This window comes from Lepus europaeus, chromosome 12, assembly GCF_033115175.1.
Source record: "Lepus europaeus isolate LE1 chromosome 12, mLepTim1.pri, whole genome shotgun sequence".
Taxonomy (NCBI): Eukaryota; Metazoa; Chordata; class Mammalia; order Lagomorpha; family Leporidae; genus Lepus; species Lepus europaeus.
The window spans coordinates 29,095,687-29,122,484 of record NC_084838.1 but is presented as its reverse complement, the minus strand read 5'-3'; the positions used below and the strand labels follow the sequence as shown (position 1 = coordinate 29,122,484).

The following is a 26,798-nucleotide window of genomic DNA, read 5'->3' as shown; positions in this document are numbered from 1 at the left end:
CAAAGCGTCTTTACCTCACCAGGAGGAATGCCAACACAAATCCTGTCAACAGCAGGCTTCCGCTTCCTTCTGTATATCTGCAACAAAATGCAAAGCCTTATGAGCCCCAGTACCTCACAGCTCTTCTCAACAACTATGGGAGAGGGGGATGATGACCCAAACACACCACAAAAAAGACTGATCAATAAGACTAAGTCACAGGTTTGATATGCTAACAGCACTGGTGTGATCTCTGCAGCAACTGACTTTTGACTGATCTGAAGCTCACAATAAATATGAATTATAAATCATTTGAAAAACATTGGTCATTAATATCCACACAATTTATTTAAAATATAAAGATTTGTAGATATTTTGAAAATTAAATTTTATAGGGTAGAAATTTATAGTCAATATGGTAAATTTTACAGTATGTACAATACACATAAAGAGTAAAACTTTGTAATTCTGACATCTAAAGAGAGCTAAAACAGTCCTTCCTCCTGAGCAATGGAAATGTGCCAGATTTTTTGATAATGAAATTTAAAATCATTTCTCCCATCCTCAGCTTTGACTAGATATACAGTATTACTGTGTTTTAATAACCAATCGATATAAATGTAAAACATACTCAAGAACAAGAATTGACACATGAAAATACTCTCAGTATGATTTGTTTAAGAAATCACCATGGTATATTTTACATTAAGTTGGCAAAAGTTTGGTACAGATGCAACTTTTGAAATTTTTTTTCACCAAGCAATTCAGTAAAACACTAGTTTCTGGCATAGAAAGCTGAAATAAGATTAAGCATGACAGCCTATACTATCTTACCTTTGTCAACTCCTTGATTTCCAAGATGTCATTCTGTCCTCCACCATCAAGAATTCTTTGTCTTTCTCGCCTTACATCTTCATCTTCATCATTCAGAGGAGGAAGCTTTGTATTTACAGGTCTTAGGGGGAAAAATTACGAATAATTAACCTTTCAAACTATGGTTTTTTTTTTAAGTTTTATTTAATGAATATAAATTTACAAAGTACAGCTTATGGATTACAATGGCTCCCCCCCCCATAACTTCCCTCCCACCCACAACCCTCCCCTTTCCCGCTCCCTCTCTCTTTCCATTCACATCAAGATTCATTTTCAATTCTCTTTATATACAGAAGATCAGTTCAGTATACATTAAGTAAAGATTTCAACATCAAACTATGTTTTAAGACCAATACTCAGTCAATACCCAGTTTTACAGTCCTGCAAAACCTACTTGCCACAGTTTCCAGAATCAGCAGTGTTGGGCATTTGGGGATGCTCATATTAGTAGGATCAGTTTGATTACCCACTTTGAGTTTAATTCAATTCAATCACCTTTGATGAGTGTCTGCCTATGGTATACCTCTGTGACCCTCAACCAAGTGCTCCAGGAGTTTTTGGAAAAAGCTCACCTGGGTCTGATGAAGAATCTGTACTGGATAAGAACAGTAATGAGGAAGAACACCACCCCTTCCACAGCCATAGCAAAGAGGTTGCGTCCCACCAAGTCCCATGAGAGTGGTGACACGAAGCGATTCTCCCCTGGAAGACACAACAAGATGTGGTCTAAATGGAGGCATCCAGAACCATGGCCCTTTCTCAAATTTGGGACCAAACTCAGCTACGTTCCTAGGAACGCCAATGGCTGTTAACCATGAGGGTGACCACTCTTTGAGTCTGATTGAGGAAAACTGGTATGAACCTGTATCAGAATTTTAAAGCCAACTTGTATTAGATCTGCAACATCATGTAAGATATCTAATACTTCCTTTTTAATGAGACAAACTCAAAAGACTTTCAAGACAAATAATATAGGATTGTTTTAATAAAAGTCTATCTCAATAAGAAATACTAAAATAAATTATAAAAAAGATATCTTTTCACTAGCATATAATGTAACCTATTGACTCAATTAAACCTGGATATATGTAAAATTCGTTATTTATCTCCTTTGCACCTTCAGGTTAAAAAAGTCCCTCTTCCATTCCATTAAATAACATGGCATATTTCACTATAGTAGCCATATATATAGTCATATGACTATAAGAGAAATATTTTTAAACACTCTTAAGCATAGAAAGAACTGCAGGAATTTATTTTTTAACACTCTGTGTAAAAGATAGTATGAGACCACATCTGCAGGCCTGTAATTTTCCTAATGGAGTCAAAGTTTGCATCCTTCCTTCTTATCTCTGGCTTGTATCTAATTCCCAAAGCTATGGTTTGACTTTTCCAATGACTCTAACAAACCCAACCATTAGCATTATGGAGACAGGGATTGGAAAGGAGGTGGCGATGTCCTGTTTCTAGTCACCAGCCTCTTTCAAAATAAATGCCAGGGCACCAAGACATGTAGAAACTGCCATCCCCATTCAAGCCACTCTTTGCAGCCACTACTTCACTCACCAAACCTTTCCAGGGCATCAGCCATGGCCTGATTTTTCACCATGTCAATGAGCCCTCGTCCTAGGCAAAAATGTGGGAAGATCAAGAACACAGACTTCAGGATATCATTGATGTTATTCAGCTTCTAAAATGACAGAAAGAGAAACTGAATGTCATTCATGGTTTAAACTAAAAATTTACCAAAGTCTGAAAAATGGGGCCAGGAGCGGGAGGTGCAGAGGAGGAATTAAGAAAAAAAAATTGATTCCCCGAGGACAAAACTGGACCTTTGAATTAAGATACCAATAAATCCACCTACATAGCTGATTATATGTAACAATAAAATTCTGTTCTTTAGAGAATTTGGACTGATGCTATGAATATGGAAAATAATAAAGTTTAGAAACATAGTTACACCTAATCAGAAGCAACTCCATAACAAAACATTTGCTAGCATTTTAAAAGTCAACTGCTTGTGTCTAGGTCAATATTTGAATATTTGTTGGATTTTTAAAAATTATTTTAAAATACATCAGAACTTATTATGACCCCACAGGGCAATAGTAATCAAATATCCAGCAACTGAGTAAAATGCTATATGCTGGATGTGCTATGCCAACACAGAGGAAAAGCAAACCTCAGTAACAAAGTCTTCACTGTGAAGAAGAGAAACATAAAAACAAGAAATTACTGCATCATGGGACCTGTGTTATAACAGAGGCACGAACTGAGGGTTCTGAGAGCACAGAGAAAAGATAAAGCAATGGCCACAGTGCAGACAAGGAAAGTTTCATATATGAGCTAAATCTTGGGTAAGGGGGATAACAACCAGACTGCTATACAGAGAATGGTAATTTCAGGCATTTCAGCAGTGTGCTGAGTCTAAGGGACAACTCAGCTGAAGCATACAGTGCATAGGGAATATATGTAGTAGGAACAAGCCTGGAAGGGCTTTGCACTTACGAAAACCTTCATGTGCTAAGCTAAGCTATTTGGACAAAGGCAATGGTTATGGGAATGGACAGGGAACCTTGTTGCAGAGATCAATTATGGGAAAACTGATGACAAGACTAGCTGAACCTGGGAAAGAAGCACCAGCAAAGCCTCTAGGGTGACTCCAAGACAGCCAGCTTGAGCAACTGAGTGGATGGTGACATCACTGAGTAAAGAAGGATGGCAAGAGACAGATGATTTATGACAGCTTTCACTTGGGTTACCTACGCATAATCTAATTGGGAGCAAGCACTGGGCCTAGTCATTAAGACACCAGTTGGGATGTCCACATCCCATATCAGAGTGCTTGAAATTTGAGTCCTATCTCTTTTCCCAATTCCAGCTTCCTCCTAATGTGCTCCTTGGAAAGGAGCAATTGATGGCTCAAGTAGTTGGACCACTGGATTTAGTCCATGGCTCCTGGCTTTAGCCTGGTACAGCCCTGGCTGTTTTACAAGCATTTGGGGAGTAGATCAGTAGATGAGATGCATCTCTCTCTCTCTCTCTTTCTCTTTCTCTCTCTCTCTCTCTCTCTCTCTCTCTCTCTCTCTCTCTCTCTCTCTCTCTCTCTCCTTTTCTCCCTGCCTTTCAAATACATAAAAATAAATAATTTTTAAGTTATCTAATTAGCGCCATCTACTATTCAGGTATGAATGAGAGATTAGAGCTTAAGTGAACACGCAAGGCTAAGGGCACAGATTGAGAGGTAACAATGAAAGAGAAAGAGGTGGTGGCAAAACACTTGAGATTGAATGGTATCACTTGAAGTTGGTAGGTAGAGTGAAAAGCAAAGATGGCAGAGTATCAAGAAGAAGCAACAATATAACAAAAGGAAAGGTAACAGAATCTGTCAAAGGAAACAGAGGCCTGACCCGAGAAACATAAGGCACAGCAGGAGAGAAACATACTGTGTGAACCCAAGGAAGAATCTGAAAAAGGACAGAGCTGTTGGTGGTGTCAGTGCCACAGACAAGTGAAGTAAGATCCCCACTGACCACTGTCCTCTGGCTTGCAGGGACACTCATCCCAGCAGGAGGTGCCCCTTCTGCAGGACTCACATTGTTGGTGAAGAGCTCCAGGACAAAAGTGGCCACACTGCCATTGATGCCAATGAAGAGGTTCACACTGGTGAGCACCACGTAGGCTGTGCTGGGGATCTTAAACACGAAGGAAGCTGGGTACATGAGAGGCGTGATCGACCACCTGGTGAGGCATAGAGATATATGTCCACTGGGAGGCCCTGCCTTCCTCTGACGTCAGGCTGCACATGCCTTGTCAACTGTGAGATTCCCTCACCCACAGGTGCCTTACCCATAAAGCAAGAGTAGAAGGGCTAACACAGGTAGGTTGGTGGAGGACACGTAGGACTTCTGCTGGAAGCAGATGAAGATGATGATGACCAGTGTGGCAGGGACCACATAATTGCACTAAAAGTGAAAACAAGGAAATACAGTTGACCCCTAAGTCAAATAATCAACACATTCCAAGTCACCATCATCAGACAAGAAAGGGCAGATGAACATATTGGAGAATAACTTTGAATTAATGAAGCCACTTAAACTATTAATCAAAATACTGGACAATACATTTTGACAAGCATTTTACCCTTGGCTGATTTTATAAACTGCATGCCCTTTCTGTCTTTCCCACAGCTAAGCCAAAGGTGTCACGCTCAGTAAACTTACTGAACGATGGATTCCCAGCCAGGGTAATTTCAATTTCACAGGCAGCAAATAAGCTTCCATTATTCTTCCTGAAGATGATGTGTCTGTTTCATCATTAATGCTATATTATAGTCTGCCCAAGTTCAATCTCACATGTAATCTATTTATGAGGTAAGCACTCATAACATGAATGTCAGGATTGTTTCATCACACTGAGAATAATTTTAAAATCTGTCCTGACAGTGCATCAGGCATTAAAATGCAGAAATAAAGACTTGATCATAGGACAATTATGAGAATTCATAGCTGGCAAAGCAAATCACAGGCAGGGAGGTGGTAGGAGGTTTGTCAGCTGTTAGAAGAATTGCAGCTTCAGGCTGCATAGCTCTGCATCAGCCCCATCCTACTCAACATGTTTATCAACAATGTACATGAAGACATGTGTATAGGAAATTTCAGAGGCCCTAAAGCAGGGAAGGACAGATAATACACAAAAATATAAGTGACATCCCTGAAGTCAAGATCTCAGCCTTTGAATCCCTCACACCTAACACAGTCAGAAACATAGTGAACACTCTGTATGTGTTTGATACAGAGAATAAGTACTGGGTAGAGGTAAAAACAAAGCAAATGGACAATGCAGTTTATAAGGTACAAATACAAAGTTTGGGTCCCAAAAAACCCGCTGAATTAGTGTAGAATGAAAGAGACCCAATTTAACAAACGTGAAATGGAGGCTTCAGTTCACTACAAAGTTGCCAATAAGACAATGCCATTTCCAAAATGCAATACCCTTGTGCTACAGTAATGGGCATACAGGGTAAAGATCGACTCCCTGTAGACTCATAGCCTTTCAGAACATAGCCTGGACACAAAGTTAATTCTGAACTTTGCTTTTCAAAAAGGACATTAACAATACAGAGCGTGGCCATAGAAGGGCAATCGGATCAGAACAGCAGCAAATCTTTGAAGCTTGGGATACTCAGCACAGACACCTTAAGCAGCTCCATCATCATCACTCACATTTGCACAGTACGTTAGAGATTAAAATGTGTGTTCCCATATTTTATCTTATCCAGGGAAGACTTAGAACTGAGAGTTGTGTTTAGATATTGGAAGGGCTGTCCAAAGGGCGAAGAATTAGATCTGTTCTAGGTGGCTTAGAAGTAATGGAAACCATAGGGAGATATATATCAACTCTGCTTTATAAAAATTAGAACTTCAGAATGCTTTGACATCCTCCATATTGATTCAAACAGGAGCAATGTATTACAGCTAGCACAAAAACTATTTGCAATGGATGGATAAGCTGCTGGTAAAACATAAGAGTTTTCAAATGACAGATAGCTTTCCTTATAAGGCAATTAAAACCCTGACTCGGGATTAAAACACTTCAGAGAAGTTACAGGTATTGGCTTGGGGTTTTGACTAAAGTCTTTCCATTTCTACGTTTCTTGGGAAAGTTCTCACTTGGGAAATTAAGTGACGGTGGTATTATAGTCAGTGTGGACAGATGTTCCCTCTAGTGTGAAATCAGCTCTGTAACCAGTGCTATGTTTGTTGTCATGGAGGAATACACTGCCTCTGCCTTTTCCTTATTCCTAAAATGCTTAGGGAGGGCATTGTAGCTCAGCAGGTTAAGCTTCCACTTAGGATACCTGCATCTCATATTCCAGTGCCTGTTTGGGTCCCAACTGCTCCACTTCCAATTCAGCTTTCTGCTAATGCAACCTGGGAGGTGACAGAAAATGGCCAAAGTGCTTGGGCCCTACCACTAACATGGGAGACCAGGATGGAGTTCTGGGCTCCTGGTTTTGACATTTGGTGGGTAAATTAGTGGATGGAAGATCTGTGTGTGTGTGTTTGTGTGTGTGTGTCTGTGTGTGTAGCTCTGCCTTTTGAGTAAATTAAAATAAGCATTTAAAAAATAATAAAGATTTAGACCAGCTAGAACACTTCCTGGTGATAGACAGAGGCTCTTTCTTCCTTATCCATTCTTGTCCACGCCCCAGTGGAGATTCATAACGAGGCAGCAAGCCCGTATCCTTACCATATCCCAGACAAAATTGGAGAGCCAGTAGATGACAGGCTTCACCCCACTGATAAACTGCAGGTGCTTTGCTTTGCTGACCCGTTCCTGGATGAGGAACACAACAAAGCTGGCCGGCACAAAGGACATTGCAAAGATGACACAGATGGACACGAGGACATCCACTGAAGTGGTCATCCTAAGAAAACAAAGGCAGTGAGGATCTGAGGGGTCACTGATACAGCTGGAGACTCAAGAAACAAGGACGGACACACACACACACACACACCCATCCAAGGCACATCCCAGACAAAAACATCTGCTGACCAACTACATTTTATTCAAGGTTAAATAGAATCATTTTCAAGTTTAAAAAAAAAAAAAAAGAAAACTGACAATTCAAATGCAAAAGTGATTTCACTGAGGTCAAAAAGAGTCCACTGCCATAATGAAACCACTAAAGGAAGTCTGAGAATGTTCTAATGTGTTCAATTTGGGCCACTGTTCTTGACCTTACAGGAACAGTAAGTTGGAAACTTTGACACACAAAAAAGATTTGTGTGACTTGAAAACTAAGTAAGGAATAAATATTACTATAAAGCTACTCTTATTAAGCTAATATTTTCTGGCTGTAAAGAAATCAAAAGCCAGAACATATCAATCTTACACAGAAAAATCCTATATGATTCTTTTTATAAGAAAACATCTTAGAAGCCCAATAAATAGAGTCTTGTTACAAAGATCCTAGTGACTGGCCGACGCTGTGGCTCAACAGGCTAATCTTCCGCCTAGCGGCACCGGCACACCGGGTTCTAGTCCCGGTCGGGGTGCCGGATTCTGTCCCAGTTGCCCCTCTTCCAGGCCAGCTCTCTGCTATGGCCCAGGAGTGCAGTGGAGGATGACCCAAGTGCTTGGGCCCTGCACCCCACGGGAGACCAGGAGAAGCACCTGGCTCCTGCCTTCAGATCAGCGTGGTGCGCCAGCCGCAGTGCGCCAGTCACGGCGGCCATTGGAGGGTGAACCAACGGCAAAGAAAGACCTTTCTCTCTGTTTCACTCTCTCTATCCAATCTGCCTGTCAAAAATTTAAAAAAAAAAATAATTAAAAAAAAAAGATCCTAGTGATGGGGCCGGCGCTGTGGCAGCAGGTTAACGCCCTGGCCTGAAGCGCTGGCATCCCATATGGGCGCCGGTTTTAGTCCCAGCTCCTCCTCTTCCAATCCAGCTCTCTGCTATGGCCTGAAAAAGCAGTAACAAAATGGCCCAAGTCCTTGTGCCCCTGAACCTGCGTGGGAGACCTAGAAGAAGCTCCTGACTCCTGGCTTCGGATCAGCACAGCTCCAGCCATTGCAGCCAACTAGGGAGTGAACCATCGGGTGGAAGACCTCTCTCTCTCTCTCTAACTCTTTCAAATAAATAAATAAATAAATAAATATTAAAAAAAAAAAAACAAAAAACAAAGATCCTAGTGACATACACTGATACCCTATTGGAGTTAAACAGAAACACTAACTGTGCCATGCACCATATCTTTTAGAATACAACTCTGTTCTTAGTGTGGCAATTTGTAGGAATTACCACATTTAATACCATATATCTAGAAAGTTTGGAGACCACATTCTAACTCAGATCTCTAGGATTCCAAAGGCTACACACTTTAAACTAGATCCTACTGGCTTTATACTTCTCACACACACTCACAGATGTGTGCGTGTATACTTACACTTAACTCAGAAATCAAACACACAAGCTAACTAAAGCACGTTTCAGAGTTTAAAACAGTGCTTTTTTTCTTTAAAAAAAAAACTTGTTTATAATTAAACTTCTATTAAAACTGATGTTAACACTGAGTTAAATTATTTTAAGATTGTATCAATAATTTTAACTTGCTTTATATTAATTCACCAAAAGTAATGATTTTTACATATCTGTGTCATTTTTCTGCTACAATTCAAGAAGCCCTGCCAGCCAGTTCCTATATTGACCATTTTCTGCCCAGCGTCCAGATCCACCCAGATGTACTATAATATAGCTGTCTCCCCAAGTGCTACCCTACAATCAGCTTTCTGTTTCCTTGCCCTGTTCCACGATTCCTCCAACACTCTCATCTCCACACTGCACCCATTCAGATGGAGCTGCACTTACAGAGCCACCTCCGAGAGCTGCTGCTTGGTGAGATTCAGCGGGTGATTGAAAGCAGTAATCCCATAACGGGTAGGATTCTCTCCCTTCTGCAGGTTGGCCCGGAGAATGGCATTGTTGATGACATTCAGGAAAGAGCTGATGGCATGCCAGCCCTTGTTATTAAACCACACCTGAAATAAAACATATCAGGTACAAGGTAATATCCCCAAATCGAGGTCCTGGACACAGAAGTACACACAGAACACATGCACCTAAACTGCAAAAAGACTGTCCAGTCACATGCTAAGACAAAAGAACACAACACAGTAATAGGGCACACAGGATATACCAACCACTGCCTGAATGGCCAGGCACTGTGCTGAGGATCTTCTATCTTGAACTCATTTAATCCTCACAACAGTTTGCAAATAGCCATGATTACTCTCCATTGTACAGATGAGCAAACTGAGGCTTAGATAGGCTAAATTATTCAGTCAAGGTCACAGCGGTTCACCTGGTACGTCTGGTGGTAGAGCAAATTCTCTTAATCACGATGCTAGACTGTACTCTTTTCTGTCATGAATATTCCTATCCACTTGACCATGAGTTGAAAGGACTTCAGAGAACATAAAGATGGTTTTGTATCCAGAAACTTCAAGAACACAGAGAGTCATTTACCTTGACGTTATTTTTGGTGTCCAGTCCTGTCATGAACCTTCCCAAGCTATTGAGAAATCGATCTGCAGAGCTGTCCTATAAACAAGAGAAACCCGCTTAGCTGAGACTGTTCACACAGGGAAAGGGGCCTGGAATCTGGGAACAGGACAACTCTATGAAGAGCGATAACACTATTACCTTCTCATCGAAACCAAATTGGAAGCCAGTGAATAAATGGCTTCCAAGAACCAAGTCATCAGAAATCTACAACACTGGTGTTATGTCTCAGAGGAATCACACAGGCATCTCATGGCTCGAAGTCCCAAGATTCTAATGTCTGGCTAGAACTGGGTGATGAGGATTCATTAAGATGTCCCCGGCATCATGCCAAGAGCACACACACTGCATATGTAGATATGTGGGATACATGGGCCTGGGCCTCAAGAGCAGAGCCACAGGCCGTCAGACTGTCATTGCTGTTCAGGATCCTGGAGTCCATGGCACCTGGCCCCCTCCATGCTCACTGACAGAAGGGAGACTTGAGAATCAGAGGAACAAAGTGAGTGATCAGCAGGTCCTGAAGACCAGCCTGCTAGCTTAAAAATTAAAATGATTCATTTCCTATTTAGCCAATTACATCTTTGGGAAAAAAATGTATTTGAGGTCTGGTTTACAGTTCATCTTATCTGGTTCAAAAATCACTAGATGCTCATGATGACTCTGTATTCAAATGTGTTAAAAACAAGGAGTGGCTAGGTGATCAGATCTACCTGCCAACTACTCCCTTGTCCCAGCAGTGCCAGGCCCATGTTTCTGAACAGGCTCAGGATGGACACTGTACCTTGGCCAGCTTCAAGTGTTTCTTCACTTGCTTGATGGCATCATTAACTTCTCGGCTTGGAGGAAGTGCCTGGGAGTTACTGACACCCAACGAAAACCCGCCATACCTGGAAGAACAACCGGCCATCAAAACCCAGACCATGTGTCCCACAGTGTCACCCAGCAGGAGACACTGCATGAGTGCACACAAGTTCCACTGAGACAAATTTCCTATCTGAAGCAGGGCCAAAATCTGACTCAGAGAAGCTGCACCTTGGCTTCCTCAAAGGGATCCTGGCAGTCTTTTAACGCTCATGGTTCCTGGCCCTATGAGGAAGACCCGGCCTGATTACACAGAGAGTTAGATAGTGAGACACTGAGAAAAGGTCATTACCCTCCCAGGGGCTGCTCCCATCCTGGTCACTCAGGCCTCAACTTGGTCTGCAGATGTGCAGGACGGGGCAGTCAGGGTGAGCGGGTGGCCAACACCATCCTAGGTGGCCAGCAAGGGCTGAATGATAGACCTTGGCCCTTTCCTAGCCTGGGGTCTACTACAAGGACCAGTGTCTGCTCTTTCCAGAGTTCTGCAGACCCTGACCCTCAGGGAAAAGTGGGCCTTAGTATCAGAGAGACTTCTGAGTCCCCTGACACAGCCACATCAATGATGTACGCATTGGCTTCAAGATTCTTCCTTTCACAGTCCCACTTGTTCCTTCAAAACCCAGAAGAACAAATGGGTTGAAATAGACACTGAAAATAAGTTGATGTTGATGCCTCTTATTTCCTCCAAGGCCTTCTTGATCCCATGTCTAAGGCCTGAAAAACTGGTTCTTGAGTCCCCAGAAACCCACAGGACTCTGTTTGAGGAGAAGTGTAACTAGGATGGGTATTCCCTCACAATACTGTATTTATTTTTTTTTTTTACAGGCAGAATGGACAGTGAGAGAGAGAGAGAGAGAGAGAGAGAGAGAGAGAGAGAGAGAGAAAGGTCTTCCTTTGCCGTGGTTCACCCTCCAATGGCCACTGCGGCCGGCGCACTGCAGCCGGTGCACCGTGCTGATCCGAAGCCAGGAGCCAGGTGCTTCCCCTGGTCTCCCATGGGGTGCAGGGCCCAAGGACCTGGGCCATCCTCCACTGCACTCCCGGGCCACAGCAGAGAGCTGGACTGGAAGGGGGCAACCGGGACAGAATCTGGCGCCCCGACCGGGACTAGAACCCAGTGTGCCGGCGCCGCATGTGGAGGATTAGCCTAGTGAGCCACGGTGCTGGCCTGTACTTATTTTAAATTCCTGAAGATTCACGGGAAATTTCCGAATCTCCTCAAAGAAATCAGTGTGCCAAGTATTTCAGAGACCTCTGAGGTGGCAGCAGAGCACCGGCCAGAGATGCCCGAGGCAAAATCTCCAAGGCAAGCTAACCTACATCTGTCTGTGTCTCTGTGTGCTTCATAAATTCTGCAGGGCATATGTCCTCCTTCTCACTGAGGTGGCACCCAACCAAGAACACCCAAGAGCGGGGGCCAAACGATCCCCAAACTAACACCTTCTCTTGATTCTAGTGCCCACATCAGTCATCCTCCTGAGATTGAGGTCCCAGGGAAAACTGTAAGTACACAAAGATCAACTTACCTAAACTCATTCACCCAGATCTTGTTCTTTAAACTGCACAAAATAAAGACAAAGAAACCAAAAATCAGTTTCAAGAAAATACTGATCCCATTTCTGATAATGCAAAAGGGCTAAATAACTACCTGAGGGTACATACAAGAAAGGGACAGAAGTAGTCCTGTGACTGGACTAACGCTGTGGCATTGTGCCAATGGGAAGCAGCTCATCCCAAGCATGGCTTTTCTTCTCTCCATCTTATAATTATTATTTACATGAGAATCATACCTTACAGACAAAGATAGGATTGACCTAGAAGCTTTTCCAATTCAAAAGAACAGTCTAATTGTAAATGACATATGGAGAGGTTATGTTTCACTCCTGGAAATTTGTGGTCATTATCCTTCCAGCATATCATTGTTATTTAAATTCACCGAGAACTCAAACAGAGACCCTAAGCGATCAGACTGATGGTAAGGCACCAGAACAAATATTTCCCGAGCATCAGTTAAGAACCTGACACTATGCAGCCATGCCCTCAGGAAGCTACAATGCTTTTTCAAGGCTCTACAGCCAACACAGGCTGCTGAGTCTTCCCAGGGCTCCCTTCATGATACCACATGTTATCCACAAGAGAGTATTCAAGGCACGTTACTTGTACCATATCCTTTAATCCTAACAATACACTTGTAAGAGCAGCATTCATATCATATTTTACACAAACTAAGCCTTTAAAGGAATAACTGGTTGCCCCTGGCCAAACAGCTAGCAAGTGGTAAAATTCAAATTTTAATCCAGGTTTATTTTCATTCTAAAACCAAGCTGCTTGAACATTTAATCTACCAACTGAATGTTTACAATATTTCAGCATCTTTTCTAGAATGGGAAGATATCCTAAACGTCCAGTAGACCCCATCAGGCCATCAGCTGGCATTCCCCACTACTCTGGTCTACTGCTTGTAGGCCTTTCATAAAGCAGGGCCACCTTCATACATCGTCACCTTTTGGCTATGATCTGCACGTATGTCTTCACCAGGTAATCTGAGATGTTTCTTCCCGTAAGGTTCTGAAGGATGTCCGCAGTGTTCTGTTTTCTCTGTAACCATATAAGAGCCAAGAGCATGGGTCTCCACAGACAAGAATTGGGACAGAAATCAAATCAAGGACAATAATGACACATGTCACCCACTGTGTGACTGGAACCTTGACTACAGGGCTCAGGCTCTGACCTCAGTCAACCCCTAAGACATTATCCATTCTCCTTCAGCACTGGTCAGGAATTTATGCCAAAGCCAAAGTCATCCCTAGGATATTATTTTGAATATCTGCACAATAAATACTGACATATCATTCTTCATTTCTAAGGAGCAGCATCATTAATTACATCTAATGATTTCTTTTGTTCAATGACTTATATTAATAACTAGATTAGCTATTATTTTAAATACAGGTAATCCAGACATTGTTAAATCCTCATACCTTACTATCTTTGCTGTTGTTGTTTTGTTTGTTTGAAAGGCAGAGAGAGGAGAGACACAGAGATCTTCCATCCTCTGGTTCACTCTCTAACTGGCCACAAGAGCAAGGTCTGGACTAGGCCAAAACCAAAAGCCAGGAACTCAATGTGGGTCTCCCACAGTGAATCACAGGGACTCAAGCACTTGGGCCACCTTCTGCCGCCTTCCTAGGCACATTAGGAAGCTGGATCAGGAGTCGCTGGGACTCAAACCAGCACTCCAATATAGGATAGTGGCATTGTAAGAAGTGGCTTAATCCACCATACCACAACACCCACTCCCCACACATCCATTTAAAACTGCTTGTCCTCAGCCTGCAACCTAGACACTGATAAAGCAGCAGAGGACTACCAATAAGCCTCTTCCAGAAGTTATACTCAGGGAAGAAAAAAAGCAGCTCAGGAGTCCTCCCCAAACTCAACAGTCTCAGAGAATGACAGGATTGTCAAAACTCAGCTTCCTTACGTCAGATATGAGGAAACAGATCCATGGAGTTAAAACGGCCTGCCAAAGGCCACCAGCTCATCTGTGGCAAAACCAGGTACGGAAGCAGGGCCTGTCACAGCCTGCCCATGGCACCACCACTGTGGGACAGGCATAGGCATGCTGTTGTCCAGATCTGTTCCCTCAATGCTCACACGCTTTTCCCTCTGACAAGGAGTGGATCAAGACTGACGTAGCCAGCCTGACATGGGATCTTATTCTTGCCGTCTCTCAAGCAGAATCTACAGCCCGGGTTTTACTGCATCTGCTCCGTCACAGAGTCCAGAGGGTGACTCACCTGTGGAGGAGGCAGCCCTCCTGCCCCAGGGGGACACACAGGCAGCATCTTCTTGATTTTGTCACTGCTGCACTGGCAGGCAGGTGAGGGGTTCTCCATGGTCCAGTTTCCATCTTGGAAGAGATCCACAATGGTCTGAGGAACTGGGGCAGTGGCCCACTCCTCCTCCCCTGCCAAGCAGGGCACATCTCTGCAAAGGGAGGAAATGAAGGTGAGACCTTCAAAAAAATCCTCAAAAGAGATGAGACAAATGTGAATTCCACTAAGAAGGATCCCAGTCAAATTTCCTTCAGTTCTAACACTTGTTGAAAGACCTAGTTTGATTTCAGTGAGAGTTGCCACAGGGGCCCCTTCCATCAGACTGCCTCTGACAGCTGGCACTGCCCACGCTCAATACTGTGAGCGCTGTGATGTCAGGAGCCAGTTCTTGGGCCTGTGGGCTAAATCTCAGCCCTGTTCTGACTCTTCTAGACCCTTCTGAGACTGGCATCAATCCATGAACCCATAGAGTTCAGCTGGCCAGCAGTGAATCCAGATTTTCTATCTCATCTACAACACAATGTACAGTCTCAAAGGTCTTAGAAAATCCCAATAAGCTATGTCTATGTCCTTTTCCACCCTCATGATGTTATTATTTGTGGGCTAATATTGGCTGCTGGAACTTAACACCTGTTAAGTACTAAGTACTAACAAATATTTAGTATCTGGGTAATATCAGTTAAGAGCTAACAATTACAGAGTGGCTTTCCATTTAGAAATCTGACCCAGACCTTGGACAAGGTTACTTCAGAAAGTTAACAGAAACTGGAAATAAAAGTTAATTTTGGTGCAAAAAGTTTTAAAATGTGTGCATACAAAAGGTCTTCATACAGTTCATGAAAATATATATGAAAAAATTATGCATGGATTTCAAATTTTTTGCACCAAAATAAACATCTCTTAATTCAATTTTTCCATGAGCTTTCTGATGTACTCTTGTATAATCAGGTGCCATGCTCTCTTCTGTCATTTAAAGATGATGACTGACCCTATAAAACTAGGAATTTAAGTTTGCCCTCTCCCAGTTCTCCAGGACTTTCCCAACTCTGCACAATTCTTCAGAAATCACTGTGGTTGCTCAACTCTGCTGGGAAACCTACCTGGAAACTTGAGCTCACCCTTCCCAGCCTTGGCTCTCTCGTAAGCTCCTCACCTGTTCATTTCCTTTACTCACAAGGACCTCCTTCTACTAAACACTCTTAGAGTCATAAGGAAATTCACCAACTTTGTTTACCTACTGCCTACCTTTTGAAAAAGGACTTTTAAGGAAAATATGATTAAAAGTCTGCAACTGCACAACAAAGTATGCATTTTAAAGTATATCATCTTTTCAGGTCGTTAAAGCGAAGAAGCTGGCAAGCAAACTGCAAATTATATATAATGGCACCCTACTGAAGCACTTAGATAAAGAAATCAGAGGGAAGAAAGGAAGAGAACATTTGATCAATAAGCATAAAGTGCTATTGAAATCAAATATTAATATCCTAAAGCAATAAACTAATGTTTCAATGATTTGCTTTGCAGGATGTTAGAAGACTCTCCAAGTTTTTATACCTAAACTAAATAGTTTGATTAGATTAGTGCAGTGGATTTTTAGAGACAAATAATGATTCAAAGGACAAATGTTGGCAGTCACACTGTGGCATGCAACTGATAAATGCAATGTATTAAAAATCAAGCCATGAGACAAGAACAAGAAGTCAGCATATGGCTGAAGTGTCACTCACGGGATTGGGTTTCCTTCCATACACCGGGTCCCAAAGCCAGGATCTTTGGTGAGGGCATTCAACAGTTCCTGGGTGCCCATGTCCTCCGGAGCATCATTACTATGGGTACATGAGAGACAGCCAGCTCAGTAATTCATTGAAACCAGATATCAAGAGATAACAGCACTCGCTGTGTGGCAGGCTCTCAAAACAAAAATGAATAAGCTACAGAAATCCCCCTCCCACAAAGAGCTCAGCTTCTGTCCAGATATTTTGCCTGAGAGTAACACACAGCACTCCAAAGTGGAGCTTGTATAACTAGGTTGTATGTATGAAGGTATGTATATATATGTGTGTGTACATGTACCTCTATAAACATTTGAACATGTATTTTAATTTGTAAGATTAAGATTTGTATTTTAAAAGTACTTCACAATTATCCATTTGGCACAGATAACCAGAATTTTCAAGAAAAAAAGAAAAACAGGGAAGATTTTATTGACTGAGTGCTTTACATGGACACCTAAAAAGTACAAAAAAATAATGGGCACAGGTCACAAACATATGCCATGATCTAAAGCTATGAGCGATATAGGGTGAGCAGGTAGGGAAAGAAAAAGGGACACCTGAACTATCTAGGAAGAAAACATGGGGTTAGGGAAAAAGAGACAATTATATATATGCATCACTGATACATATCCCACATCCAGCGGTCTACAAATTCTACAGGACTAAAGACAACTTCTGCCAAACAGGATCCAGAAACTCCTTTGATGCAAAAGATTGCTACAGAGTAGGAGGTATTCTCGTCTAAAGACAAGTACTAGCTAATACCCCAACTTACAGGGACAGATAACAATTACATGAATTGTACTGTGCAGAAAACAAGAACCTGGAGGTTCTATATTTTGATGGCATATGGAAGCCCCGTGATTCAATTACACAATCAAAACACAGCCATAACAATCCAGATATTTTATAACTGAATCAGAGATCTTAGCAAAGGTGGATTATTTTAGCTAAAACCCATGTGGCTATTCCTAACAACCAGCAGTGTCAAGAGGGGAAGGGCTGACAAGCCCCAAAGAGGACTGCCCATTATTTCCAGGTTAGCTCACTGCAGTCCTATGCATGCTTGGCAGGGGTCTTAGCCAAAGCTGATGACATCCATTCCACTGTGTCATTCCTGAATCCATTCCCTTCACCCTCAGCATGGTACACATGCTTGGTCTGCTTGAACACCCCTCTTTCCTGGGACACAGAAGGCAAGCATGTACCTGACAAATGTATACTGTTCATTGTACATCCAGGGCTGAAGTTCCAGGCTCGGGTACTTGCCAAAGGGTGGCACGATCAGGCTGAACACCAAGGCGATGCAGACAAACACAGCTGGCAGGACAATCTATAACCAGGAAGTGGAGGGGAAAGGGGATGACAGGAAAAGGGTTATGTGTTAGGAAGACCAAGGGACAAGCCACTGGGAGTCCAGCCAGCCTCCCAGACCTGCCAGTACAGAAATGGGGGGAATAAGACCCATAGCTGAACTCTACCAAAGCATTCTCGGTGGCTAGGAAAAAGCGGAGCCTGAAAACTAAACCTCTACCTTGGCAGCACAAGGCCAGAGGCTGTGGAACCTGGCAGTGGCACCAAGCTGGGAACTCCAAGAGTAAACAGCGATCACATGTCAGAGTGACACAGAACACTGGGTCCTGCCCTTCTTCCCCGTGAAGACTCAGCCAGACCACGCTGGGCCAGGAGCCTAGCTCAGCTCAGAGGAAGCCTAAGAGAACAAGTCCTGGACGAGGGACCAGAAGGCCCCAGTCTTGGTTCTGCTACACGTGTATTCATGACATCACTTCTCCCTCTGGCCACAGTTTTCTCCTCTGTAATCTGGAGACAGAGAGGAGGCGACCCATTAGGATGCCACACTGACAAAACCAAGTCTACAACAAGGGCTCCAATCAGGGGCAAGAGCAGCCACTGCCTCCTGTGAGCACCTCAAAAAAACAAAACAAAACAAAAAAAACTATATCCTTCTTGAACTTCTTCAAACTTTCTACCTATACCTCCTTTGAAAACAATGATTCTTATTTTCATTACAAATAAACCCGAAGTTCCTTCCACTGTTTCCTGAGAAATGTATCCTTTGGGGTGGGTGTTAGCTGCAGCCACCAACCTGCCACTTGGGGCACCAGCATCCCCATCCTGGAGCACCAGGGTTTGAGTCCCAGCTCTGCTTTGCATTCCCAGCACACCCTGGAATGCCGCAGGTGATGACAGCTCGAGTCGCTGGGTCCCTGCCATCCATGTGGGAGATTTGGATTAAGTCCCAGCTCCAGGTTTTGGCCTGATCTGGCCCTCACTGTGTCAGGCATTTGGGGAAGGAACCAATCTCACCCTCATTCTTGTCTGCTCTCTCTCGCTCATTCTTTCTCTCTCTGCCCTTCAAATTGGTAAACTGATTTTTAAAAATTTTAAACTTACAAGTTTCAAATGAGACCCTGATGCTAGTATTCCAGTTTCAATGCTAAAAATTACCATTGAATGAACAATTCTATTGGAAAACCCTTAATGAGAATTATCTTATTTAACTACAATCACTACCCTACTTTTTCAATATTTATGGTAATATTATCATTATCACTATCGAACAAGGTATCTATGGATCAGACTAAGCAACTTGCTCATGGCCACACAGTCAATAGGTAAGAGAACCAAACTTCAAATCCAGATCAGTATGCTCCAAACCCATGCTCTTGGCATTACCCCCACAGTCTGCAAGGAAGACTCTCTGCAGACCCTTTCTCCAACTTCTTGACTAGTGAAATAATATTAACCTTTCCTACCAAAGATGCTAGCATGCAAATGCTGACACACAGGTGATAGTGTAACAAGCCTTTTCAGTTTGCCAGTTATATTCTGATCCCTCTGGCTCTCTTGTCTATCAGTTTGAGTTAAACATCCACTTAGAAATCGTGTTTTTAATAAGTCTGTATGTCAAGTACATCTGGCATAACATTTCTTATGTTGTAAAAGCTGAATTTGCTCAACCAGTTTTTCTAAACTTCATTCCTTTTATACTCTCCTCTAAAATAAAAGTCTCTCTCTCTCTCTCTCTCTCTCTCTCTCCTCTCTCTCTCTCTCTCTCTCACACACACACACACACACACACACGCACCACTTCCAGTGTCAGCCCCCATCACAGGCACTATTCATTCGTATCCTCATAATGATTCTACACCATAAGAACTATTATCATCCCCATTTTACAGATGAGAAAATGGAGGCACAGGGAAGTAATTTGCCAGCAAACATACGAGTGGCAAGAAGCAGAACTGGGATTTAAACCCAGATAATATGGCTCCAGAATCTCCATCTCTTGACCACAAAATTATCCTGCCTTCATGGTCAGAGGGCCTGCAGTGCATCCATGAAGCCAGAGTTCCTGGCCTGGAGCAGCATATCTTACCTGAGCAAAGAATCCTTTTCGACTCCGTCTGGCAATCAGCAGTCTTTTCCACAAAAGGGCCACAAACTGTTGCTGTGTGAGTTTCCAGCCTTTCACCTGGTAGGAGCCTTTGCCATCCATCCCGCTGAGCAAGTCTGTCTCTCTGGATTCTGCAAGAAGCCAACACAGAAGGTCACTTGTCATCTCAGGCATTTCTGACACTGCCATGCTCCTTCCTAGGGTATCTTTATCAGCCCTCTTGGAGGCTTGTGTTTGAAGCTAAAAATAGCTCAGAATTAAAGGTTTTTCATGACAAATCTTATATCCAAGGCAAAGTTATAACCCAAACTGTCAACAGCAGCAGTGTCCATGTACAAGTTTGATGAACACAGACGATGCAGGTGCCTTGGGACAACAGGGGAGGTATGCTCACAGAAAGCTGGATGCCACAGCAAATCATCCAGGTGAATCAAGTCATCGTCAGCTTCAGGCTGACACACTTGAGAACATACAATGGCACTTAGTCTCACCATATTTTTGGTAAAGTAGATTCACTTCAAATGATCTAAGTACTGACAGTACAGCAAGTCAGGGAGAACATAAAAGTCCACACTCAGGTGAAAAGTTATTGGGAGACAAGGTTTTTCTGCTCTTGTCTTAAGCTAATGATTTCTAACAGGTACTCTGATGTCTTAACAACATTTGCTTGGTTTCTTCCTTATCCTCTCCATCTAAGTGTAAGATACAAGGACATCTCATCCAAAATATCTAAATCTAAGGGTACAATTAATTCTCAAAGTAAACTCTCCTTTCATTCAATGAACATTTATTCAACAATTAAACATCTACTGTTTACAAGAAACTTCAACCCTACAGAAAAGATAATAAATAAATGGAATCTTAGACACTATCTTTATATGGATCTCTTGAAAGCTCTCAAAGAAATGACGAGGACGGGCTCTTTCAGGTTTGGCCACATGTACAATGCTGGAAAAGTAGCTTTTTTTATTTTCTCATTTCTCTTTTGATCCTGCAGGAATCCATCACCTTGGCTAAAAGGCCATGAAAAGAAAACAGGTGAGACCATAAAAGAGAAATTCACGTTCAAACAACAGAACACAGATCTGGCCCAAACGAACCTGGGTCTATGTCCGAATCATTCGGGTCAATGGCATCGTCTTCAGTGAAAGGGCGAAGACAGCTCTGCTTATCTCCAAAGGCCCGTCTGTTCCGCCTGGCTGGCAAGGTGCCATCTGAAGGCAAAAGGAAGGAATACTGCATTTCCTTTTATTTGCAACAAAACAAATCTTACCCATCTATAACACTAAAAATGAGAATGAGATAAAACAACTCAAAGGGAAGGTATGCCACTGGTGAGTTAGGGGAGAAGGCACTACGCAAAGATTGGGAAGGCCCCTCTCAAGAGGATCACCTGAGGTCTCAGCATCCACCCCACTCTCTTCAGCCACTTTGAGGAATATCTGAAAAACAAGAGTGGAGGACATTGTAAGTACCAGCATTATGAGAATGGCCATCATGGTTAGGATTATTATTGAATGGCATGTTGCCTCTTAAAGAAAGTAGAAGGTATAATAATACTTTGTCAAGTCACTTCAGACAATCCACTTCTCCCAGCAAACATTTCCTCAGTGGTGAGAGCTATCAATCCAATCATCGTTAAGTTAAAGCCATGATGTTAAGACACTGCAGCAGAAGAAATGTGTGCTCAACCTACAAGGAACGAGTCAAGTGGCGTCTTTCAAGTCTGAGGCCCTAACTCTGCAGACGAGCACTGTGAAAGGCTATCCAAAACAGAATGATCAGGACAAAAAAGTGAGTTCTCCATTACTAGAAATATTATGGCTGAGATTTAAACATCAGAGGAGAATCTGAATGAGATCAGTGCTTTCCATGCTCAGTCTATAGAGCACTGCATAGGAAGCATGCAACAAAACTACAGACTTGAAGGCCTTACCTCTGCAAATCCCAATTCAAAGGCCCTGGAGTTGAGCCTTAGAATTTTACTGTCAGTAATCTCCAAATGATTCCATTGAAGAGTCAAGCTTGGGGACCACTGGGTCAAACACCTTTCATATAGCCTCCAGCCCTTAAGTCTGTGATGTTAAGTCTCTAAAGAGTGGCATTGCTATACACTAAAGAGAACATGGGCTTTGAAGCCCCAAATCACTGTTTGTGAAATCACAGTTCAGCGTCCCTGTCAATTTTCTCACCTTGTTATAAGGAGTAAATGAGGTTATGATTAAAAAAAAAAAGGAAAAATTCACACCAAGCTCAGCACCTGGCCCTATTAGACTATTAATGTTGGTCCTTACCTATGCATACTTCGCCATGGCACAGCCACACCAGTGAATAACCCTAACACTTCCTTCCTACTATTTCCCACTATAATATTCATAGATTAAATGGGGCCAACATTACTCAGATGTCAATGACCTGAAAGCTCAATGGTGAACTCTGTGGTAATCCCATACACAGTGTAAGCTACCTGTCTGGCAATGGTATTGTCAGCCTTGCAGTATTCTGAAAGACAGACTATATTCTAAACAGTCACTTAACTTACTTCTTCCAGGGTGGTCTCTGAGATGCCATAACTGGAGATCCCCAGGTCTGACAGTCGGTCATCTATCTCATGGAAGAGTTCCACAAAGGCCCCTTCCTTAGCAGCTTCATATGGCAGCACATAGGTCAGCTCGTGCCCAATGTCTTCTACCAGCCGGGCTTCAGACACATGCTTCCTGATGAGGTTGGAGATAGCAGAGACATCTGCAGAGAACAGAATGCAGCGATGGCTCCGTCAGCTCAAAGGCTCCACGGGAGGGTCCCGCCATCCTCACCTGCCCCCTTTCCTACTCCTCAGAAGTCCACGGCTCATACACCACTCCTGTTCCAAATGCTTCAGTCATTGCCTTGTTCATCAGTGGCCTGAGCGTTCTGGGGGCAAAGCCTTACTCAGCATCTTTTAGCAGGCAAAGCCAGATACACTATAGGTACTCGATGCATGATTGTTGATGGATGGATGGACAGACAGATTGATGGACTGATTGACTGACAACTTCTGGAAGTTGAAAACCTGGTGTCCATTGCCCGTCTGGATTCTTCAGTGGAAATCTTGAGCAAACAAACCTAAACAAAATTCTTCACCCTTTCCAAAACTTCTACATGAGGCTCCCTCTATTTACCCTAGTAGAGGGTCAGTCAGTTCATGGAAGCAGAAGTCTTCCTGAGAAATGCCAGCTGTTGGGACTGGGCAGATGTAGCCAGGGTCAGGACTTCTGTACGTATATGGTACTGGTGACACTGGCCTCCTATGTACAGCTACTGAGGAAATCCTGGAATGCTGCTACTGTTGACCATCCTTATGTAATAAACTCAAATTCCTCCCTACTGGATTGACTCTCAGCTCCTCATCCCTGACCGCCAAGTGTCCAGCCATATCCCTTCCTCTAAGGGATTCTCCAACCCCCACTCATCTCAGTTTACTGGGACACAACCTTACCAGAAACCCAAACAAGCCCCAGGCTCCCCTGCAAGCATTAGGCCAACCCACCACGAAGCTGCACCCACTCCCACAGCCACCCAGCCCCAGCCCAGCAGCAAACCTTGAGTCAGCGCCACCAGCCTCTGCACCTCTCCTCCTCTGCCTCCACTCTGCCCAGCTGGCGGAAGCTCAGGCACCACCTGAATAAGAAACCCCAGAGTCCTTACCGATGGTCAGCGTGTCACTTTCATGGTCGCTGCCCAGGCCAGCATCAGAACTGCTCTGAGAAACACTGTCCTCCTGATGGCAAAGAAGGAGGTGAGAATGGGTCAGGGACTGAGCAAGGTTCAGCCACCACCACCTTCGCCAGGTAGAGGGCTTTCAAGAAGCTCTGTTGCACCAAGAACTGGAGCAAAAGGTTTTTCCTGGGATGCATGCAGCTTGCATCGTTGGCTTACCGGCCACAGAGTGTGAGTGTGAGTGTGTGTGTGTGTGTGTGTGAACAGCCTTGCCCCCTAGGGCAGAGTTGTCAACAGAACTGCTATCTGTCAGTAAATGCTCCAAGCAGGCATTCTCCAATGGTCTCAGGCATAGGATTCACCTGGTTACTTGTCTAGTTCAATGCATCTCAAGCTGTCATGGCAATTCAGTCATTTGGGGTCCTTGCTAAAAGGCAGATTCTGATTCAATAGGTCTGAGCTGGGCCCACGTTGCTGCATTTCTAACAAGTTCCAAAGCAACCCCGATGCGGCTGGTCCTTAACACCACATTTGACTAAGGAGGCTAAAGTCAAAAGGCAAATAAATGGGCTAGGTCCAAGGTTGGGATACAATGTACAAGGTGCTACTAGTTTAAACATAAATAAATCTTGGGCCTTTACTGTACTCCAAAGGAAAATGTAACTGGATATTGGGTTCTGGTTCCACCTCTGTTATTTACCTGCTAGGTGACCTTGAATAAGCTACTAAATCCCTGTAAGCATCACTTCTCTCCTCTGGGATAATTATTATGATACCTTCTTTCAATGGTTGCTCTGCACTTTGAGATGATCTATGTAAAAAAAGAATTGTAAATGGCAACAATGCCACAAAAATTATTAGGATTGTTTTCTTTTATGCCCAAAGTCCATGTGGCATGAAGTTGGTGCTTAATAAATATTTGCTGTTTTATAGTTTATAAGGCAAGGTCAATGAGCTTTAAAGGTAATGAGTTGGAACAGCAGGGCATTTGGTAGCCAAGGCTCTTAATTTCTTCTTTGATATAAGGTAGTCCTTTGAAGACCTTCTCCATTATTCATTGGGCCTCAGTAAGAAAAAGGAAGCAGGATTCAACAGAACTAGCACAATGGGAACAGGTCTCCTACGTTTTTCATGCAGGAGCTTTGATGTGATTCCATAGAGACTACAGAGCAGGAGGATGGTGTGGCTCAGCAACGCAGAATGGGGAGAGGCGGCCAAGCCACTCACAGTCACCAAGTCCTGATGGCCCGGACCCAGCACCAGCCCAGCACTGACACTGCAGCTCACCTTTTTCAGGTATGACACAGTGCTGCTGCTGTTTCTGCAGGAACTCAAGGACGACTCCACATCTTTCTTGACCAGGGTCAGGTAGTAGCCCGTTCCTAGCTGATTCTTCAGAAACAGGGAGGAGCCTACACAGCACAGCTTCCCATGGGAAATGATGGCAATCCTGTCCCCCAGGATGTCCGCTTCATCCATGTGGTGTGTGGAGAGAATAATGGTGCGGCCTGCCAGGCACAACCACAAAGATGGGGGACAGGTGAGGACTGTCAGTTCTCACTGCTCACAGTGGGAGGGACTGCAGAGATATTAGCAGGAGAAAGCAAGGGAGAAAGATCTGGAAGTGGCCTTCAACCCCGTACAGCTGTGACTGCTACACTGGTAAAGAGCAGCATTTCTGGGGACTTGCTATGTGCCAGGCACTGTGCGAGTTCCTTTATGTGCATTCTCCTGTAACTTAATCCTCTATGAGGAAAATGCCACTCTTCGTACAGGTAAGGAAACTGACCCAAGATAATGACTTTCCAAATCTCAGGACCAGCCAGAGCTGTGCTCCTTACACTGCCTCTAAGCACACTGCTAATCCTGTTCCCGCTCTTTCCAATCACTTCTTCTTCAGTATTTCAACAAGCATAAATTCAGTGCACCATATTGGAGCCAAAGAGATGAGCAAAGGCAGAATCTGCTCTCTGGAAACTCAATCTAGGGGGGAACGTAGTTAAACACATACGTGTGAGTTCTACACCAGAGAGAAATGGGGACTGGGGAGGCGGGTGGTGGTACAGAGGAAGTGTCCTCTATCCCCATTTCTCTTCTTCTTGCAGGCCCCTAAGTAATGAAGCATAAGCAGGCCTCCCACCTCCATGCCACGTGCAAGCACCGAGCTTTAAGAAAAAGAGATTCTCATCTTCCTTGAGAAGCAATTCTGTTGTCCTAGCAAGCAGAGCCCTGGATCCAGCCGTAGTTGTCAACCACCTCAACCCTTCCCAGTCCATGACTTGGAAGACATGCAGGACACTTACCTTGTCGGTATTTCAGCAACAGTTCCCATATTCCCCTGCGGGAGTAAGGGTCCACACCAGCTGTGGGCTCGTCCAGAATGACAACCTTGGATCCCCCCACAAAGGCCAGCGCCACAGAGAGTTTTCTCTGCATTCCACCTGTAAGAAATAGACAGTCTCCAGGACCAGCCCCAGATAGTGAGTGAAGAGGAGGTGACGAGAGACAGGTGGAAGCATCCACCTGGGGACATAGCCAGGGACCAGTTTCTATTCCCCACTCACCCAGCCCAGGACGCTGGGAGAGTGGTGCCTCCTGCGTGTGCACCCACTTGGAGGCAGAGGGGAGGGAGAAAGGAGAAAGTAGCTGCAGGCTTACCTGACAACTGACTCGTTTTGCTCTTCAGCTTGCTGGGTGGCAAACCAACATCCAGGGCCATCTGCTCCATCTCTGCTTTCACGTGCTTCTCGGAGAGCCCTTTGAGGCGGGCGTAGAACCAGATATGCTCTTCCACAGTCAGCCTGGGGATAGAGGGGCAGGTCAGCTCTGGGCCCTGCAGGATGCACCAGAATATAGTGTCGTCTGACCAGAGCAAAAGAGAATGGCTACGTTTTTCTCCCCCTCCACCTTCTAAAAAATATTTCAATCTCTGAAAAGTGATCTTCAGACTTCAAGGCAGAACCACAGCACAAACCTGAGCTGCTCAGGAAATGGGACAGATCCCTTCCAACTGGTCCCCTGCGGGCCTTGCCCCCAGCCACTGGACAATTCGAAAGTTAAATTTCAGATTCCCAATGTGTGGTCCTCAAAGGGCTTTCCTGTAACCCAGTCAACCAAGATGTTGGCTTGGAATTAACATGGACCAGCCCTCCTGGCCTCAAAGAAACGGAGACTAAAAGAAGGGAGGCCCTTAGGGACTCTTGTGAGCCCAAGATGCTCAAATCAGGTCAGCAGAAATTGAGGCTCACAAGGAAGAAAGGACTTACCCAAGGTCAGAGCACAG

At 43.8% G+C, this 26,798-nt stretch overlaps 1 protein-coding gene across 2 annotated transcripts in view; it reads right to left on the bottom strand.

The window, feature by feature from the left end:
* ABCA1 (ATP binding cassette subfamily A member 1) overlaps window positions 1-26,798 on the bottom strand; it is a 137,068-nt gene that overhangs the window by 11,441 nt on the left and 98,829 nt on the right. Inside the window, exons 21-43 of one of the 2 annotated variants that reach the window (XM_062207837.1) lie at window positions 26,174-26,316; window positions 25,819-25,956; window positions 24,803-25,023; window positions 23,504-23,576; window positions 22,359-22,561; window positions 21,210-21,258; window positions 20,917-21,030; window positions 19,799-19,947; window positions 17,607-17,731; window positions 16,351-16,449; window positions 14,585-14,774; window positions 13,288-13,382; window positions 12,311-12,343; window positions 10,705-10,810; window positions 9,885-9,959; window positions 9,228-9,397; window positions 7,105-7,282; window positions 4,702-4,817; window positions 4,449-4,593; window positions 2,419-2,542; window positions 1,425-1,554; window positions 814-934; window positions 15-77 (exon numbers count right to left, since the gene is read on the bottom strand). In XM_062207837.1, the coding sequence (XP_062063821.1) occupies window positions 15-77; window positions 814-934; window positions 1,425-1,554; window positions 2,419-2,542; window positions 4,449-4,593; window positions 4,702-4,817; window positions 7,105-7,282; window positions 9,228-9,397; window positions 9,885-9,959; window positions 10,705-10,810; window positions 12,311-12,343; window positions 13,288-13,382; window positions 14,585-14,774; window positions 16,351-16,449; window positions 17,607-17,731; window positions 19,799-19,947; window positions 20,917-21,030; window positions 21,210-21,258; window positions 22,359-22,561; window positions 23,504-23,576; window positions 24,803-25,023; window positions 25,819-25,956; window positions 26,174-26,316 (2,860 nt within the window). Of the gene's footprint in view, window positions 1-14; window positions 78-813; window positions 935-1,424; window positions 1,555-2,418; window positions 2,543-4,448; window positions 4,594-4,701; window positions 4,818-7,104; window positions 7,283-9,227; window positions 9,398-9,884; window positions 9,960-10,704; window positions 10,811-12,310; window positions 12,344-13,287; window positions 13,383-14,584; window positions 14,775-16,350; window positions 16,450-17,606; window positions 17,732-19,798; window positions 19,948-20,916; window positions 21,031-21,209; window positions 21,259-22,358; window positions 22,562-23,397; window positions 23,477-23,503; window positions 23,577-24,802; window positions 25,024-25,818; window positions 25,957-26,173; window positions 26,317-26,798 lie in introns of both variants that reach the window. The other variant, XM_062207836.1, reaches the window with a different exon arrangement.